The following is a 14,629-nucleotide window of genomic DNA, read 5'->3' as shown; positions in this document are numbered from 1 at the left end:
GGGCATGGGAAAAAATGTTTAGCAGACCCACTTTGCACCAGCCCTCCCCCCAGTAAATAACCTCGGGTCCCTTAGCTGAACCAAACTTCCCGCTAGTATGGCTTGTCACTTCCGGGTTACGAGAGGTGACTTCGCCCGATCTTTAGACCACCGCTGATGGGACACCCTCTTTTTACCTGCATGTATGCAGGTATGGTTTTCATGCTGGTGGAAACTTTTCGGTAGCCGGGGATGTAGGGCTCTGTATCTCGTGAACGGATGGTGCGAGCACGACGATTTTTGGTACGTGGGTTGGGGGTGGTAGCCTGACACTCAGGTGTGATTTTGGGCCTCCTGGCGCTTGACCTTGACATTGAAGGTGGCATTTTTGGTGTTTTTGGGGCACTTTTGGCGCTGTGTGTCCGGAACGATACGCGCGATTGCGACGATTTTTGGTGCATGGGTGGGGGGTTGTTGCCTGTTGCCTAGGATTGACTTTGGGCCTTGTCGCGTTTGAACTTGACCCGGCAGGTCGAATTTTGTGTCCGGGAGGGGTGTTTCCGGAGTTATATCTTCTGAACGGCTGGTGCTGGCGCGATGATATTTGGCACATGTGTCGGCGGTGGCTGAATAATGCTCAATTTTGATTTTGGCGCCCTTGGTGCTTGAACTTGACATTTTAGGTTACCTTTTGTGCGGGCACGGGGCGTGCGCTGTATCTCCGGAACGCAAGGTGCCATTGTGTTGCCATTTGGTACGTGAGTTGTTTGTGGTGTCCTGGTGGTCAGGTTTGATTTTGGGCCTCCTAGTGCTTGAACTTGATACTGTATAGGTTGACCCTGTTTTAGTGTGGTTGGGGCATCCTCCCAATATCTGCTTGGTTTTAAAAACAGATTATGGTTGGGTGTAGAACCATCATCTGGCCTGGGCCACCTTCAATGTATCAGGTTACTTAGTGGCACTGACAGTTTGCCAGATGACGGGAGTGTGCCAGATTATATATCTGTTGGTCAGGTATAATTGGAGTTTGCTTATTACTCTTTGTGGTGTTTCTAGAGCTGTATAGTACTGAGTTTTAAGTTCCGGTACAAGTTCCTTTACCCTGTTGGTAATCATGGTTGAACTTGAACTTAAACAGAAGAAGATGCAATTTTCTAATGTGGAGGAGAACTGTATAGAGTGTGGGCATAAGAGAAAGGTATGTGTATGATTTGTCCTGTGTTTCTTTTTGTTTCTTTGGTAATGCCATTTCCATACTGTATACAGGTAATTTGTTGTTTTAATTGGGCTAGTCATATTCGCTTGGTTTTTGGGCCTGCTTAATCTATGGTACAGGCAGGGTTAAGTGGTGGAGGCTTAGCTTTGTTCTGTTTTAAATTCAGTATCGTTTGTTGCATTTTGTCGCGGCAAATATATGATGAAATTCCCCTTCTAAGCAACTGCTCATTGGTTTGTGGGGATGTTTGATGGGTGTTTGCTTTGACTACAACAGCTTCTGAACTTTTCAAAGCTTCCATTGCCAGCAGCTTGCCATCTATAAATGGGATTGACAAGGACATTTTTCATAGTAAATTATGCTGTTAAATTTGGCTTAGATACTACAGGATCTTTAGGTTTGGGTTGGATGGATTGAATGAAAATATCATACCACCCTGGGGACTAACTGTTGCTGCTGCATGGGGGCTACCACTATTCATGTTGTCTAATGTCTATGGAACTACAGATAAAAGTATCATTGGTCAAATTATGCGAGTAACATTCCGATGTCAAGTGAATAACACCCCAGAAATAAATCTTTAATGAATATCATTGGAAGAACACAAACCAAGGAGACTTAGCAGCTGCATTAGGTCAGTACATTGAAATAGGAAGATATTAGTATATCATGTGACAGAGTAACTACATGTGCATGGGCCATCTGAGACAAAAAAAGGTAGCGTCTCAACAACTTCAAAGTACTGTGGTTGGTTACATACTTAAGAAATCCAAAATAAGTAATGTTCATCCCTGTCCAAACTTACAAATTCAGAAAATGGAATTTCAGAGTCAGACTTTTGCATGGTGCACAACCAACACAGTAAAAAGCTCATTTTTCCAACCACGTACCACAGACAAAAAGGCAAAAATACACAATAGGTCTACAGAAACCCAATACATTTCATGCAGGCCTGAGGTCTACGAACTCTTGTTTTTTTAGTGAAGACTGGGATTAAGTTGTGAAACGCCACTTGACAGAAAGGTGGCCCAGAAAGTGTCCTAGAGAATAGGCTATTTCATGTTCGGTGGCAAAGCCGTTACGTTATTGTTACTTTCTGAGCGATTTTCGTGTCGACTACGTGCAATTCGGGTTAACGGCGGCCATTGGGGGACAAGCGGAAGGGTGGGGGGGCAAGAGGAACGTCGGGGGCCAGATGAATTACGGCGGGGGGGGGGGGGCAAGGGGAAGTTCGGGGGAAAAGGTGAACGGGAAGAGGGGCAAGCTGAAGGAGTTAGGTGGGGTTGTATGGATGCCAAAAGATGTGGAGTGCACGTACCATGACGCAACTGCCTGGTAGAGGCTAGCTGCCTGGCGCTATAGTGGTTTGCACAAATGTAACAGTGGGGGTTCTATCTTTTTCTACTCCTTCCTTACACAAACTATTGTGGCTTTATTCCAGGTCTGATGACCACAATAAAGTGAACCAGTACTTCAACACTGATAACCTACTGCATCTTTGCCTGAGGAACATTAAGAAGGCTTTAACTTTAAGATGGATTATTCTATTGCCACAAGGAGTGGAAAGCTGCTGAAACACCGGGGCAAAAGGTGTACGTTATGTTATGTCAATTATAATTTCTTAACTTATTCGAGGTATTATTCTTATTATTTCATTATTGTTGGTGATGGATGGTTTAATGTCTGTAATTTATTTCTTTTGATCGGTACCTATAATACTTATTTTCTTTATGGTAGAATATTCGACGCCACATTACGTTCCTTACGGAGAGGATGGTTCTAGGTTCTACTCTGACAACGCCCTGGGGCATTATGATGTCATTTCAAACGCCAAACCAATGGTCATGGATGCCATCAACTCCATGAAGATCAACCCGACACAAGTCTTCAACATCGTTGACTATGGGTCAGCCGATGGGGGCCCTTCGATGTCGCTCTTCTATCAGGTTAGATATGAATAAAATATAGTATGGTTTAAGTGTATGATTTATGGCAGTTATGATGCAAGTAATTGTGTGCTGCATCTGGTCTCCATCGCATTTGTACATTAATGTCATGGGATTTGCATTTGGAAATGTATCGTAATGACGTGGATGTAATGAACATATGTAGCAAAGTTCACTTTACTTGACAGCTTCTATCTTTAACCATAAAGAACAGTGAACAATACTTCAGTCGTAGTCACGTGAGTATATACACACACGCCTCACTATACTGTAAATGCAGAAACTTTCGCGGTGGTTTAATGTTCGCGGTTTTCGCGGTGACCGTTTTACTGCGAATTTAAAGCCATTGCGAATATTTTCCATGGCAGTGCATGGCGCTACCACGAACTTAAAACCACCACAAAAAGTCCTTTTTCCCGCTACCGTGAAATTGAATCCCGCGAACTTAAATGCATTTGCAGTTTTTAGTCTCGCTAAGGTCTCCTTTTTCTGCGCTATCTACAGATCATTGGCAAGTTACGTCCGACGTATGGTGACGCTCCTCTCATCCATGTGACATATGAGGACCAAGCAGTGGCCGACTTCAAATCGCTGTTTATGAGGCTCCATGGGTTGCTGCCAACGTCTGACAAGCATAACTACCTGAAGGACTTTAAAAACGTTTATGTCGCTGCATGTGGCACATCATTTTATGAGCAAGTACGTACTGTACCATCAATTGAAAAAATACCCAGGACTTCTGAATTAAAAAAAAAGCGAAACAAGTTATAAAGTCATCAATAAATTGTCGATGGCTGTGTATTGGTAATGCAATATCTGCAATATATGTACCTACAGGCAGATACTCGAATTCTCACATAGGACATGCATGTATACTACTGAGTGACTGACACAATTGCCATATTTCACCCTATTGCAGTGTTTACCCAATGAATTTGTCAACTTTGGGTTTTCCTCCACCGCGATGCACTGGTTAAGCCGGGGGCCATGTTCTCTTCCTGACGCTGTGTTCCACATGGTGAGCAGCTGTGAGGAGGTGAAGGAACAGTTCGCTAAACAGGCCGCTCAGGACTGGGAACTGATCCTCCTTCTGAGAGCAAGAGAACTGGCACCAGGTACAGCTTTAACTGTACAGATGGGCAAATAATATTTCTCCTGGTAAAATCGTGTTGTTTTATGTCAATGCAGAATCTATACACACCTTGTATACTCACTGCAGTGTATTGAATACATTAATCCGGAAGCATAGTACATAATTATATAATGTAATTTATGTACATGTACATCAACAAACAGTTTTAATTGTTATGGTGTGGATAGAAACAGTTTGTTTGTTTGTTTATTTTTATTTAACCAGGGATACATATCGCCAATTTAGGCGTTTTCAAAGTTCCATGGAGGGCAACCCCGAAACATACATGCACCATAAAAGCGATATCAAGTAACATGAATGGTAACATAGCGAGTACTAACGAAAATTAACACAACTAGCATACAAATGATAAAGTAAAACAAATCAATTATACAACGTAAGCATAATATAACTCGAAATCATTATCAAAATGAAATAAATGGAAATGAATAGAGATTTGCATACCAATGTGAACAAAACAAGAAAAGACATGATAGTTACGTTTAAGACCATGTGGTATTCTGTTTTGTATATGGTTTTGAAGGTGGAGATGGATGCTGCTGCTCTTAAGTGTGGAGATAGCGAGTTCCACAGGGATGCGCCAGAGAACAAGAGAGACTTTTTCTTGTATTGTAGACGTGTTTTAGGTAGTTGAAGCCCCCCCTGTGTACTGTGCCGGGTGTGGTGTGAGTGTGTTTCAGCAGATGTGGTGAAGAGTTGGGAAATGTGTGGAGGAGACATTCCATTGAGTGCTTTGAACATGCAAAATGTAATGGTGTGTGCGAGTTTATGCTGTAGGCGGCCGTATGGTAATAATCTGCCCTGCTGACAAAGATGGATACTTTGGAGGCGGAAGATGGGACAGTGGGAAGGTCAACGTGTTCCAAAAACTGTCGTCAATGTGGCACACTTTTGCAATGCGTGGGAAAATAACTAAGGTTTGATTTTCTACTATATATATGTTACAGATGAAAAATAACATAATTACTATGATGGTGTCTCAAGCGGTCATGCGTGGTGTTGAGTTGGAAGATCAATATTGATGCTGATTTTGCGCTTTCGTAAATGCTGTACACTTTCTTTTGCGAAGTAAAAACCTAATTTGTTTTACACTTTGTCTATGGGCGCCACCATAATAATTGATGACGTCATAGGTTCTTCCAGCCGACCCAATTACTTTGTATTGACAGCCCAGCCAATCACCGTTGAAATTGGAAAATCATGACATCATCCTACGTCAAATTTTACTACTCATTATGTTACAGGAAGAATTTGTCAACACCAACGTATTTGCATATACGCGAACTCCAGAAGAAATGCAATCCCCCTTCGTCAACGAGGATTCACCAGTGCGGAAGGCTGGACTGGCATTGGTTAGAATGGAGACAAAGGTAGACCGTTTAATGGCGGTTATGTTGATGGGGAATATTAAGCGAGAAGCAGTTGAACCTGTACATACTAGTATATGCTAGTCTCTGTAGATGTAGATAGATTATGATAACACTTTTCTTATATCAAATCGTGCCTTTCTTATAACAAATTGTACCTTATCGCTATGACCTGTTCAGATGGGATTTCATGCTGTTCTTAGGTTGTTTGAGCGTAAATACACAAAAAGTCTTTAATTCAGTATTTTTTTCAAATCCACCTCCTTAGCAATTAAGTGACGTTTGAGAGGTATTCACTTAACAACATTTCAGTTATCCTTCTCGCTAATGGCAATACGTTACAATGGGAACGAAATTGTCCCAAAGGTAGTTAATGATATACCCCACATCATCACAGGTAATTTTGCTCTTTTCTGTGCTCCTTGTAGCATACTCCATGCGCTATCCACGCTCGATGGCAGAGAGAGGGAGGGAACGCGCGCAAGCACGCTGAACAGTTCGTTAACATGTTACGCAGCTGGAGTACCCATGCATTCTACGCCGGTAAGGGATTCAATAACGTTAAGCATTATTGTATTATCCCATTATTGTTTATGAGATGTGGCAATTCTATGACCAAAAGGACACAGCAGATTTTGATATATTGTTATTCTTGTCTGCCAAATGAAATCTATTTTTTCTTATTAATCGTTTGGTTTTCAGAAGAGGTACAAAGAAAAATGATAACGAGTCACTGGTTACTACGGAGTAAATATGACACCCCGCTAGCCTATTATAAATACCATGTAACGCCTAGCCATATTTCACTTCTCTCACAGGACTTTCAGACGGACGCAGTGAGGAAGAAAAAACGGCAATTCTGGAGTCCTTCTACAATGAATACGAGAACGAAGTCGCAGCAGCTCCTGCAAAATATAGCTTTGAACATATAAGTTCTTTCTTACACGTCAAAAAAGACAAAACAGCAGGTCCAGTACATTAAATCCATTAAATGTTGCGGGTGAAAACTATAGCGTTTGGGGGAATTTGGAGTATCTTAAGAAATTTGCAATGACTGACCAAGTATCATGTCCATAAGATACAGTCTGACTACATGGGTTTCGCATAAATGTTATTGATTCAATGCAGTACGATCGTATACCTAAGTATTCTTTTGCCACTGTGCTTTATACTAAAAGCTTGAATCTTTGAACAATGATTTACAATGAGTTTGAAAAGAGCCATTATATAGAAATCATACAAATGTTGAGCATGACAGCTTATTGCCTCCATGAAATGTCATGGAGGTTATATTTTCAGCAGCTTTTGTCTGTATGTGTTCAAGATAACTCAAGAACGGCTGGGTGTTGTGTTGGTAGAGTGTGAGGAAACCTGGAATTGATTAGATGTTGGGCCCCCTAGCGGCTTCCCTTGGTACTGCAGTCCAACTTTCGGTTTTTCTATCTCGTGTTCTAAACAAGATATGGTCACGATTTTAAGGTGTTGAATTTTGTGTTCAGGAATAAGTGACATAAGTTTGGGCCCCCTACCTACTAGGATTGGGATAGCAAGGGAATTTTTTGTCAAAAACTTGACCCAGGCAAAATTAATGATGTCATCCATACAATATACTTGCTGTGGCCTTATGCTGTTCATAAGCAACACTCTGGAAACCTATATCATATACAGACGATAGAAACAATATACTCATCATGTTTGATGTTCAATCTGTGTGTGTGTGTGTACGTGTTTGTGTGTGTGTGTGTGTGTGTACGTGTGTGTGTATGTGTGTGTACGTGTTTGTGTGCGTACGTGTGTGCGTGTGTACGTGTGTGCGTGTGTGTGTGTACGTGTGTGTGTGTGTGCGTGTGTGTTAATGTGTGTGCGTACGTGTGTGTGTGTGTGTGCGATGTTTTTTCAAAGAATGTAAGGAGCTTACAAACAAGGGATAAATTTCGCCACCATGAATTTCAGCACCTTTATGTCCGTGGCTCAAAAGCGTCCAATGGAAATTTTTACTGAAACTGCAATTATGTTCTGTCAATAAAGCGTTAGTCTCATCGTTCTGAAAGTCTGAACTACAGCTGAAACGGAGTCTATTGCCTTCTATATGTACGTTGCCTGGGCACACCACGGGAGTTTGCCTGTGATTGGTATAGTATATGTATACTTCTAAAACGCCAAAACGTGCACATTCAACTGCGTTCAAACAGGACGAAACCTTACCACTACTAGTCGCAATTCTAGTAAATAGAGGTAGGAGGCGTTTTTTTATCCATGAAGACAAAGATGCTGTAGCAGAAAACAGACTTGTGTCAAAAATATTTTTGTGCTTGTACTTTCGATATTTAATCATATCCGTCCACATACAAGAAAAGACATGTTAAACTTTGTAGTTCCTGTCACCGATCAAGCTGCTGTGTTAGTTGTTACGCCAAAGTAAGAGCGATTATACTTGATTGTAGAGACAGATACGCTAACACTACAAGAAAAATAGAGACAAACAAAAGTGTATCAAAATATATCTGAATGCTTAACACTGTCCACACACAAAGATATACCTGTCTTATAATGTCGCACACCACACCTGCCAGGCACACAAACACACCTGTCCCTGATATCAAACACAATTCACACACGTCCCTGGTACTGAACACTCCACACAAACACACCTATCGTTGGTACTGAACACTGTCCATACAGACACACCGGTTGGCACTGAATACTCCACACACATCTATCCTTGGTACTGAACACAAGCTCAACACAAACACACATATCCTTGCTACTGAACGCTGTCCACACAAACACACATATCTTTGGTACCGAACACTACCCACACACTCACACCTATTATTGGTACTGAACACTGTTCACACACACATATCCTTGGTACTTAATACTCCACACAAACACACCTATCGTTGGCAATGACGTAAATGTAGAAATACAGCGCAGTAGAATACTTCCACTTTCAACGATGTAATATAACGAGTTTTAGCCTAAATATCCGCGTGCTTGTTGAGTTTTAAGGCCTCCCTCTCTAACACACGTACATGGGAGAAGTTTCTAACACGATGTAAGACGTAGTTATTCGGGATTTTTTGTACAACGCGGCTACATGGCCCGATGCTGTATCCGTGTGCTTGTCGAGACAGGCTTCCCTCCCCAGCACACGTACGGGCGCCGGGTCTCTGTCACGGTTAGCCGTAGTTACGGAGCGTTTCCAGTACACCGCAGCCTTTTTTACAGGCCATAATAGATAACGGCGACTAACATCGTGTTAGAAACTTCTCCAATGTACGTGTGTTAGAGAGGGAGGCCTTAAAACTCAACAAGCACGCGGATATTTAGGCTAAAACTCGATGTTGTGCTTGCCGGACGTGCGATACGCCGCCATTAAAGTAATAGCCTTTATTGCACATTCATGCCCTATCGGGCTAAGTACAGGCATATAGATACAAAGGGTAGTAATGCAGTAAACATGGTTTCTAAGACTAATCTAAAACATAAGTTCTAAAACTATTCTAATACATTTGTTCGGCTTCTTCTCGTTTCTTAGTTATGTTAAATATGTAGCTTGAGATGTGATTGTATAATGTCGTTTGATCAAAGCTCATAAGAAAAATGAATTTTTCAACACTAGACATATATTCAAAGCGAGGGAACCTTCCTATAATATGGCTAAAAAGAATACTTCTATCGTTACTATATGAACTACAATCTAATAGAAAGTGAGATTCATCTTCGATCTTGTTCAGGTTACAGAATTAAAACAATGAAGAAAAGTGATGTTCTGCCGCGCGGGCGGCTTTATTTCCAACATGTCTCAATTTTGAATCAAAAACTATCACTACCTTGCGAGGTGTGACGGGAGAGCACTGGCGGGGTTAAAGTTTTGGATGTTGTGATTTAGATGAACTAGAAAGGGATTTGTCGGGTTAGCGACCGATTCCGCGGGCCGGCGGGGGTGTTGGAGGGACGCCCCCTATGCCCGGTAAACATACCATTTCCGGAGGAGCGTCCCCTAATAAAGGGAGGCACATCCCCTTTCCAAGAGGAGCGTCCCCTCGAAAGTCGAGAAGTGTCCCCTTTTCTAGAGGAGTGTGCACATTCGCGAGGGATGTCCCCATTCGATTGGTCGGGGTGTGCAAGTAGAGGTAGACCACACAAAACATATGTACATCAAATTTGTGATGATTCTGGCTGCTCGGCTGAATAACTGCCCAAGGCTATGGAGGATAGGGAAGGATGGAGGAAGAGAGTCATGTCCATCCGTGCAACCAGCACGCCTGGATGATGATGATGACTAAGACCATATATCCGTGCACAAAATAAAGCGCGTACCTAGAGGCCATTTACATTAGATTCAACCCCCCGTCACTCAACCGATACCGATACCGACTGCCAAGCACCTTTGATCCAGATGGCCAAGCTGTGAGGTTGCGCTTATCATACACACGCACACACACACACACACGCACACGCACACACACACACATACACACACACATACACACAGACAGAAACAGACACACACAGAGACGCATTTCAGTATTATGATAGTAATTTCACGAAGTATAATGAAATCTAACGTATGTTACGTAAACTTTTATTGATTCACATACAGTGTCATATAAAGGCGTGATGTAAAGGCGATTTTCCTGTGTTACTCAGCTTTATAGCAGCCTTCACATCCGACCCCCAAGAATTTTCAGGTGCTCTCCTGTAGTGAACGGACAGGCGTCGCTGCACAGCCAGCACACGGCCTCTGCAATCTCCTCGGGCGCCGCTACGCGACCGAGTGGATACCCCTTTGGACCTTCTCGCCCGCGAAGGTGTAGTGGCAACATTTCGCAGAATCGATCCAGCATGGGAGTAGCGGTCCCCGCTGGACAGACGGCGTTCACACGTATCCCGTCCTTGGCGTACTCCACTGCGGCTGTCTCGGTGATCCCCAGAATGGCCCACTTTGACGCGCAGTAGGGGCTGAGGCACTGAACACCCCTCAGACCGTTCACGCTGCTGGCGCTGACGATGCTGCCCCGCACCCCGCGGAAGCGGCACACGTCCGGCTTGTCGGCCCATCTAGCCGGGTCGCTCACGACGGGCTCCTGCTGCAGCATCTGGGCGATCTCGTATTTCAGACACAACCACACGCCCTTGGCGTTCACGCCCATAACGCGGTCATACTCCTCTTCTGGGTAATCCACAATTTTGGCGTACGATCCCTCAGTCCCGGCACCGTTAAAGGCGCAGTCGATCCGCCCGAAGCGCTGAACCGCCGCGGTTACCATGGCTTCCACGCTTGTCGCCATGGTAACGTCCACCTGCACGGCGATGCCCGGAGTTTGGAGCATGCCCAGTGTCTCCTTGGCGCTCTGCTCGTCGATATCAGCCACCACACAGCTGTACCCGAGCTCAGCAAACCTGACCGCCGTGGCACGACCGATACCGCTCCCGCCTCCCGTTACCAGGGCAACGGGCTTTCGTGTGTTTGTGCTGGTTGCCATGGTTTCTGAAATAAACAAGAAAACATCACAATAGTTTTATTACTTGCCTAAATCATTTTTTAACTTTCCTGTGTGGACTTGACTGAAGATATATAATACACATGCGTATAACCATTGTTGAATCGGTTCCGGCGACGCCATATCGAAACGGATACTGAATACTTTATTCACCCATTAGCTATCATACAAAGGCAGGGAAAGGCTACCGCGGTGTGTAAATAAATGGGACAGTCAAAATGACAACCCATATTTGCAGACTTTTGTTTGTTTCTTTATTTTTATCTATCCAGGGGTCGCCTGGCCGGCGTTTTTCAAAGATCCCTGGGGGGAATCCCCGTACATACATAACAATAATCTATGATATAAATATAAAATCAAATAAATGGTAACACAACAAGAATGGGCAAATAATAACGCAAGTGAACTAAGACAAAAAAGGCCAAATCAATTGTACAACGTTAATCTTATAATAATAAATGATATTAGATAAGAAATGGAAATTTGCATACCAATGTGAACAGAAAACAAACATAACGGATTACAGTTCAGACCATGTGTGTTGTGTAGATGGTTTTGAAAGTTGAGATTGATGATACTGCTCTAAGTGTGCAGGTAGCGAGTTCCACAAGGCTACGCCAGAGAATGAGAGAGACTTCTTCTTGTATTGTAACCGTGTTTTTGGAAGGATTAGATTGAGAAACGCACTTAGGGTAGTCTGATCTTCCTGCCAATGACTTCTCCCCAACAGAACGTTTTTCTACAGCTTTGTTATATCTCGTTGTTATTGTCTGGCTGGTACGTACGGGTCACACGATGGTCACGTGCACGTTTTGAACTTTGGTCTGCTAACACGACTTTCTCCACTAAGATATGCTAGGAAAAAGTCACGTACAACATCTTTGCGTCAGTCGCCAAACATACAAGATGAGATTTGGGGTGTATATCGAAAAGTAACACTTGAAAGGAGTACGATAGACCCGAAACGTCAGCTTGCAAGTGTTTAGTGCACCCAGCGGTCCAAAGGATCCCCTAATCTGCAAGCAGACGATAAAGTTGGGGTTCAAGTGTTTGTCGGTATTTTGCGGCCCTTTCTGTGTTTTTCAGACTGCTGGTGATGCATACTTTACTGTGGGATGATGGCCTTAAGAAAACGCGCGACACAGAAAAGGCCGCAAAACACAGACAAAATCAACCTAGACTGGTTCTTCTGTTTGCTGATCATGGTTCACACGAGACCCGGCATCAGTTGTGATAATAGCCTCCGGCTAGTTGGGTAGCCCTGGCCGTATTTCTCTCTTTACAGCCGAATAAATCAAATCAAATCCAGGAGGAGAAAAACAAGGGAATCATTCACAGAAAACACACTGAGCTCTAAGATCTACCTGCCGTGTTGAAGAACAGGTTCAACAAGACCGCGTCTCGTGATCCCGACTGGAAGAGTGGCGTCCAACAGTGATATGCGATCTGCCGTATGAGTTCAATAGCCATGAGCTATAGAACTGTTCAAAGTTCAGTGTCAAACATCATGGACGCCACTGTTCCAACAAAGCCGAGGGAAACGGACTTCAAGAGTAACACAGGCTGCTTCAAAACGCATTGCACAGTTTTTTGCAGTGGGGCACCCACAGATAGGGGTGGGTTCCGGTACAGAAAATTCAGGTCCAGGTCCAGTTCAGGTCCAAAGGATCAGGTCCAGGTCCGGACCTGAACCTGGACATGATTCAGTATATGAAAGCATGTGAATGGACGATACTTAAAACAATGAACATTTCGTTACAAAGAGTATGTTTTGTGGAGTATTTGACTCCCACTGGCGTTCTAACATCCTGCAAGACTAAATGCCTCTGTACGATTGACTGGAAACCTTTGTAGAAATGACTATAATCTCTACTCTGCTTCGCTCATTATTTTCGTCGACCGGTAAGCCACCAAAACGCGTGAATTCCTGTTCATATAACATCCATTGGCATAATACCGGCCGGTTTACTGCAATTTCTCAAGCAATGCTAATTTGACAAATGATCAACGCATCATTTTCTCCAGTTACATGTTGCTGTTACAGCTTACCTTTGCCACTTCTTCTGTGTATATTATTTTGTCTCTCTTATCCTGCTAAAAACATAATATCGTAATTGTAACACGCCGCGGAATTACACGGCGAACGGGCGCGTGGTTGGGAGGGGGTACAAGATACCTGCCGGAAAAAACACGGCACAATTAACTGTCGCTAGGTACCTTTATACATCCTCCATGTTCCTTCCTTTTCTGTTAGTAAATGCATAAAACATAAACCTGCATGAGCATACAAAATGTCATGAGAAAACGGACGTATACTGTCAAGAATGTTCATTTAACTTTTGTCTCTCACAACCGCTGTGACGTAACACTTTACTGTTAGCGTAGATATAAAAATGGCGGGAAAATGGCTGCGTACGTTCAATTTTGCCCATTCAGCCGTAGATTCGGGCGATAATGCAACAGTTCTTCACACTTTTACATGAGTTGTAGGTCACCAACAGAAATTCAAGATTGCTGTTGAATCATGTTCTTCTTGTGCCGTGAGCATGTGTAATTATGATCTACAAATCTGGCAATGAATGTTCGTCCCACGACGAGCTGCCTGTCCCGAAAAAGATACTGAAAACTTTTGGCCTTGTTGTCTTCGAATGCATTGTTATCGATGCTTTGTAGATGATGTACAATGTATTGGACACCTAGATGTCTGAAGTGTGCACACCTCAGAAATAACTATTGTTGCATGTGTAGATCTCTTTAAATTCCATTATTTTTGATCGGCCGGTATAAGTTTTACTGCCAGTATTATGCCAATGCATGTTAATCTGTTTAATTACCTCCATGAAATGTCATGGAGGTTATATTTTACCCTGCGTTTGTGTGTCTGTCTGTGTGTTTGTGTGTGTGTGTGTAAACAAGATAACTCAAGAACGGCTGGGTGGATTGATTTCATACTTGGTGTGTTGGTAGTGTGTGATGAAAGCTGGAAATGATTAGATTTTGGGCCCCCTAGCGGCTCCCATTGGTACTGCAGCGCAACTTCCGGTTTTGCTATCTCGGTGTTCTGAACATGCTATGGTCACGATTTTTGAGTGTTAGATAGCTCTTGTGCTCAGAAAAAAATGACATAAGTTTGGCCCCCCTAGCGTCTAGTTTTGGGATAGCAGGGGCATTTTTGTCAAAAACTTCTGAAGAGGATAACTCAAGAAGGGAACGACGGATTTTCATGATTTTTGGTATGTAGGTACCTTAGACAATGTTGTACACGATAAGATACTAATTATGTAAATTAGGAGTACATTTGCATAATTAATGAGAATATTCTATAATAGCAGTTTTTTCAATGTATCTCTTGTTTCAGACATGCTATGGTCTTGACATTTAGGTGGTAGATAGCTTTTAGTGCCATGACAAGTTGGGGCAAGTTTCAGCCCCCTAACATTTAATTGTGGAACTGCAGG

At 43.0% G+C, this 14,629-nt stretch overlaps 2 protein-coding genes across 2 annotated transcripts; one reads left to right on the top strand and one right to left on the bottom strand.

The window, feature by feature from the left end:
* The first annotated feature begins 3,644 nt into the window (after nt 1-3,644).
* Nucleotides 3,645-7,247, top strand: LOC118407356 (jasmonate O-methyltransferase-like). The gene is made up of 6 exons (XM_035807820.1): nt 3,645-3,840; nt 4,061-4,256; nt 5,072-5,211; nt 5,539-5,664; nt 6,090-6,204; nt 6,480-7,247. The coding sequence occupies exons 1-6, from the start codon at nt 3,739-3,741 to the stop codon at nt 6,641-6,643; spliced, it is 843 nt and encodes a 280-aa protein (XP_035663713.1). The 5' UTR covers nt 3,645-3,738; the 3' UTR covers nt 6,644-7,247.
* Nucleotides 7,248-10,198: 2,951 nt separating this feature from the next.
* Nucleotides 10,199-12,612, bottom strand: LOC118407353 (2,5-dichloro-2,5-cyclohexadiene-1,4-diol dehydrogenase-like). Its single transcript, XM_035807818.1, has 2 exons — nt 12,536-12,612; nt 10,199-11,158 (listed from the first exon to the last, which is right to left on the bottom strand). The coding sequence occupies exon 2, from the start codon at nt 11,151-11,153 to the stop codon at nt 10,332-10,334; it is 822 nt and encodes a 273-aa protein (XP_035663711.1). The 5' UTR covers nt 11,154-11,158; nt 12,536-12,612; the 3' UTR covers nt 10,199-10,331.
* Between the last annotated feature and the right edge of the window lie 2,017 nt (nt 12,613-14,629).

This window comes from Branchiostoma floridae, unplaced genomic scaffold (genome assembly GCF_000003815.2).
Source record: "Branchiostoma floridae strain S238N-H82 unplaced genomic scaffold, Bfl_VNyyK Sc7u5tJ_1320, whole genome shotgun sequence".
NCBI lineage: Eukaryota > Metazoa > Chordata > Leptocardii > Amphioxiformes > Branchiostomatidae > Branchiostoma > Branchiostoma floridae.
The sequence above is the reverse complement of the archived record's forward strand: the minus strand, read 5'-3'. Positions and strand labels throughout refer to the sequence as shown.

Bases quoted from the DNA above. Each gene is read 5' to 3' on its own strand.
- LOC118407353 (XM_035807818.1), bottom strand. From the start codon at position 11,153: ATGGCAACCAGCACAAACACACGAAAGCCCGTTGCCCTGGTAACGGGA.
- LOC118407356 (XM_035807820.1), top strand. From the start codon at position 3,739: ATGAGGCTCCATGGGTTGCTGCCAACGTCTGACAAGCATAACTACCTG. The intron at 5,665-6,089 runs GTAGACCGTTTA...TGCTCCTTGTAG, and splicing joins TGGTTAGAATGGAGACAAAG to CATACTCCATGCGCTATCCA. The intron at 6,205-6,479 runs GTAAGGGATTCA...CTTCTCTCACAG, and splicing joins TACCCATGCATTCTACGCCG to GACTTTCAGACGGACGCAGT.